At 39.8% G+C, this 4,482-nt stretch overlaps 1 protein-coding gene across 1 annotated transcript; it reads right to left on the reverse strand.

Annotated features, from left to right (window-relative positions):
- Nucleotides 1–1,862: 1,862 nt before the first annotated feature.
- On the reverse strand, nt 1,863–3,083 carry LOC110544237 (putative protein FAM47D). Its single transcript, XM_021630295.2, has one exon. The coding sequence runs from the start codon at nt 3,081–3,083 to the stop codon at nt 1,863–1,865; it is 1,221 nt and encodes a 406-aa protein (XP_021485970.1).
- Between the last annotated feature and the right edge of the window lie 1,399 nt (nt 3,084–4,482).

Below are 4,482 nucleotides of genomic sequence, written 5' to 3' on the forward strand. Positions count from 1 at the left end.
ACAGCCTACAGACTGGGAAAGGATCTTCACCAACCCTATATCTGACAAAGGGCTAATATCCAGAATTTGTAAAGATCTTAAGAAGTTAAACACCAACAAAACAATTAATCCAATTAAAAAGTGGGGTACAGAGATAAACAGACAATTCTCTGTAGAAGACAGAAAGGCAGTGAAAAACTTAAAGAAATGCTCAGCATCTTTAGTCATCAGGGCAATGTAAATCAAAACAGCACTGAGATTTCACCTCATATCCATCTGAATGGTTAAGATAAAACCTCAAGTGACATCACATGTTGGAGAGGATGTGGAGAAAGAGGAACCCTCTTCTATTGCTGGTGGGAATGTAAACTTTTACAGCCACTTTGGAAATCAATCTGGCTATTTCTCAGAATGTTAGGAATAGTGCTCCCTCAAAATGCAGCTATACCACTTCTAGGAATATATCCAAAAGATGCTTAACTATACAACAATGACATATGCTCAACCTTGTTCGTAGCAGCTCTATTTGTAATAGCCAGAAGCTGGAAACAACCTACATGTCCCTCACTGTAGAAATGGTTACAGAAATTGTGGTACATTTACCCAATAGAATACTACACAGCTATGAAAAACAAGGAAATCATGAAATCTGCCTGTAACTGGTGGAAACTAGAAAAGGTCATCTTAAGTGAGGTAACCCAGAAGCAGAAAGACACCCTTGGTATAGTCTTACTCTTCAGTGGATATTAGCCGTATAATATAGGATAAACATACTAAAATTTATACTCCTAAAGGAGCTAAACAACAAGAAAGAAACTAGGGAAAATGCTCAGTCCTCATTCAGGAGAACAAATGTGATAGACATTGTAAGCAGGAGAAGACAGGGAACAAGACAGGAACCTACCACAGATAGCCTTTGAAAAACTACTGATCAAGGTATTAAATCAGAGGCTGAGACTCAGAACCAAATTTTGGGCAGGGTTCAGGTAATCTTAGGAAAGAAGAGGGAGCTAGAAAGACCTGGAGGAGACATTAGCTCCAAAAGGAGACCAACAGAGCTGTAAAAACTGAGACCTGGGGGCCCTGAAAAGACTGATACCCCAACCAAGGACAACACATGGAGAGTACCTAAAACTTGTGCTCAGATGAGAACATAGACTCAGTCTCCAAGTGGGTTCCCTAGTAAGGGGAGCAGGGGCTTTCTTTGGCTTGAACTCAGTGGCAGGCTCTCTGATCACTTTCCCCTGGGGTGTGCAGCCTTTGAAGGCCACAGAGGAAGACAATGCAACCAGTTCTGATGAGACCTGATAGGCTAGGGTCAAATAGAAGGGGGGGAAGAACTCCCCTATCAGTGGACTAGGGGAGGGACATAGGGGAAGAAGAGGGAGTGAGGATGGGATTGGAAAGAGTTGAGTGAGGGAGCCGTGGCCGAGATACAAATTGAATAAATTGTTAAATGATAATAAAAATAAAAAAAATTAAAAAAGAATTAAAATCATTGTTAAAATTATTTCTATAATCATTTCATTTAATACTTAAATTTATAGGAAACTATGCACATTTCCTGTCTTTTAATACAATTATGGTATTTTCAGCCATTTTGCAAAATGATTACACTGAGTCTTTTTACTCATAGTAATTCTGTTTTTATTTTTTGGATTTAGGTAGTTTTACAAATGATGTAACACTGTCGATAAAAAATACATGAGAAAAGTAGATTCTAATATTAACCTCACACTCTATAAAATATCAAAAATATTGGTGAAGGCAAAGCATAATGTCATTCAGAAAAAAATATTGTATGTTATGTGTTACGTTTGCCATTGTGATGTCAAAGAGTGGCACCCAATGCATCTTAAATGCAAAATGAATGGGGGACACAGTTAAGTGTGTGGTGATAGGAAAATCTTGCAGTCATGTTCCTTTCCACCATTCTCCTCATCTTCATCATCTGTTTTTTGCATTTTCATTTCATGTTCTTTTAATACAGTTGGTATAGGAGTATTAACAGAGTTGTAATTCCATCCCTTTTTCTTAAAAAACTTCTCGAGTATGACTGGCATATCATAGCCCTTGTATACAATAAAATCCTTAAAGGCAATTATGCTATAGAGATTTTCAAATGCATCTGGTTCACAAACGCTTTTACCTTGAATTTCAAGCAAGTTATTGGTGTTAGTTAAAGACTCTTCAGTGGCTACTCCTTTTAACTGCTTTGGTGTCTGATACAACAGCCCATATTCAAACTTTTCCTTGTTGGACATAGAAAGATCATGTGATTTTTGGAGTTTCATCTCAAGTTTTGATTCCTGTTTGGAGAAATTCATGTCCTTTTCTTTGCTTAACCCTCTCAAGTACTTGATTTTGGAAGGAAGATGACTAATTTTCTTGTCTGAGGAGTCTTCATAAGTTGGTTGGTAAGCATAGTCCTTGTCAAATTGTTGCAACACATCCGAGTTTTCCAGTGCTTCATCCCATTCATTGATATCATCACTTCCTCTTTGTGTGTATCTATAATTAAGGGAGTCAAGCAAATTCTGGTTGATGGATGTGACTCTAGGAAGAAAATTTTTTTGGCATGATTTGCACTTCTCAGGAGTTCCTAAGTCGAGTTTTCTGTGAAGGTGTTTCCCACGCTTGCTGTTCTTATTTGCTTCCGTTTGATTTTTCAAGAGAGGCCACTTATTCAAATTCTGGTCATCTTTTGACATCTGCAGAAAATTTGTGAAATAGTCTTCAGCATCATCTTTCATTTGAGACAAGTGATCCAGTTTGTGTTGAGTCCTTCTGCTTCCTTGCTTCTCCATTGAGACTGAGTAAAACAATTCTAAATTCTTGGATACCTTTCCCTGACTCTTCTTAGTGGCAATAGTGGAGACTTCATGAGAAATTCTGGGGAGAAAGGTCCGCCGGCTGGTTCGTGATAGTATCTCTTCACATGGCTCATAGTCTCCAGTAGAGTCATCCAGCTCTTCCTGAAAAAACTGCTGGTAATGGCCCTCCATGAAAGGAGGGAATGTTTGTTTCTTCTTCTTACGCTTTAAGACATGCTTGTGCCTGGGTACCCTATGAGGCTGCTTCTCTGGTAACCTCTGGTCCCCCATAGTATCTCTGGCTCTGAAGCCCCTGCTCCAGAATAAGTTACTGTTTCTCTGATGATGCTTGGTTGCTAGGAAACGTGAAATTCTACATTGATGAGTAAGATGGAGTTCCCATCCCACAGTTCCTTCAATTCTGTTCTACATCACTTGGCCATAATACCCATTACTGATAAACAGGCCTTTTAAACTCACCAGAAGCTTAAGAGAATTTCAATTCTTCTACACATTCCTAGCATGTGGTATGGTTAGACACTTCAATTGGTAATATTCTAATATTGGTGCAGTGGTATCTTATCATGGCTTTCATTTGATTTTTTATGTGACCAGTGATGTTGAACATGTCCATATGCTGACTTGTCAATTATATATCTCCACTGGCTTAGTATGTTTTTAAAATTTTTACCATTTTTATCTTCAGATAGCCAATCATTTATGCTCAGTTGGTCTATTATGATAGACTCCTTTTTCTCATTGGGTTTCTGCAAATTTTCTCCTGATCTGGGTAATTCCAGGTCTTGTAAGGAGGTCTCATAGCCCTCAGGGCAGATTACAGGCCAGATAAGGAAACTGATAAGGAAACTGGCCTAGCAAGCATCTAGGAATTCCTAAAAATACCCAACACTGCTAAGGATCTCAGTCCAGCCATGACCTTCAATTGAACTCTGAGATTTCCCCCTCCCTCCATAGTAGGATAATTACTGCATTTTCCTTCTTGTGATAGGACTATCTTGGATCCCTGATCCCCTGACCCCATTGAATCAAATACATTTACACTCAGAATCCCTCCCTCTGTGAAGGATTTATATTGCCCTTGATTTCACATGAGTAAAGGTATGCAGGTTCAAGCTTTCCCACTTCAAGACTGTCTGAGGTTCATCCTTCATCCTCCTCGGGGTCCAGTCTCACCCAGCCTGCCCTCTGGTTCACTGGGCCTGGGCCTTGCTAGGCCTGGGCCCCATCAGGCATGTGTATTGGCTGCAAGCCAACTAGGCATGGGCCTTGGTCTGCACTTCGGCCATGCTTGGCACAGCAGCTTGACCAAGAGCTGTAACACTCTGGTATCACCATAGGCTTTGAAACACCCAAGCTTTCATTGCCACTGGCGATCTCATGCTAAAAGAGCCAAAATGCAACATTCTCTGAAAAACCTTTTCCAACTGCAGCGTAATGAACTCAGGCCTTACCCTAAGACACTCTAGCTGCCCCTGAGAGAAACAGAACCGAACCCCCATTCTTTTTCCAGAAGCCAAGTTCCAGGAAAGCAGCTGGAATCTAGGCCCCAGCCAAAGAAAAAGAAACTGTCTTATGCGTTTCCCTCAAATTTTGTTACATGCAAGAAGAAATTTAGTGTGTTTTAGTTAATTATGCTAAGAAAAGAAATTGTAATTTACTTTTATTGGTC

This window comes from Meriones unguiculatus, chromosome X (genome assembly GCF_030254825.1).
Source record: "Meriones unguiculatus strain TT.TT164.6M chromosome X, Bangor_MerUng_6.1, whole genome shotgun sequence".
NCBI classification, from domain to species: Eukaryota; Metazoa; Chordata; class Mammalia; order Rodentia; family Muridae; genus Meriones; species Meriones unguiculatus.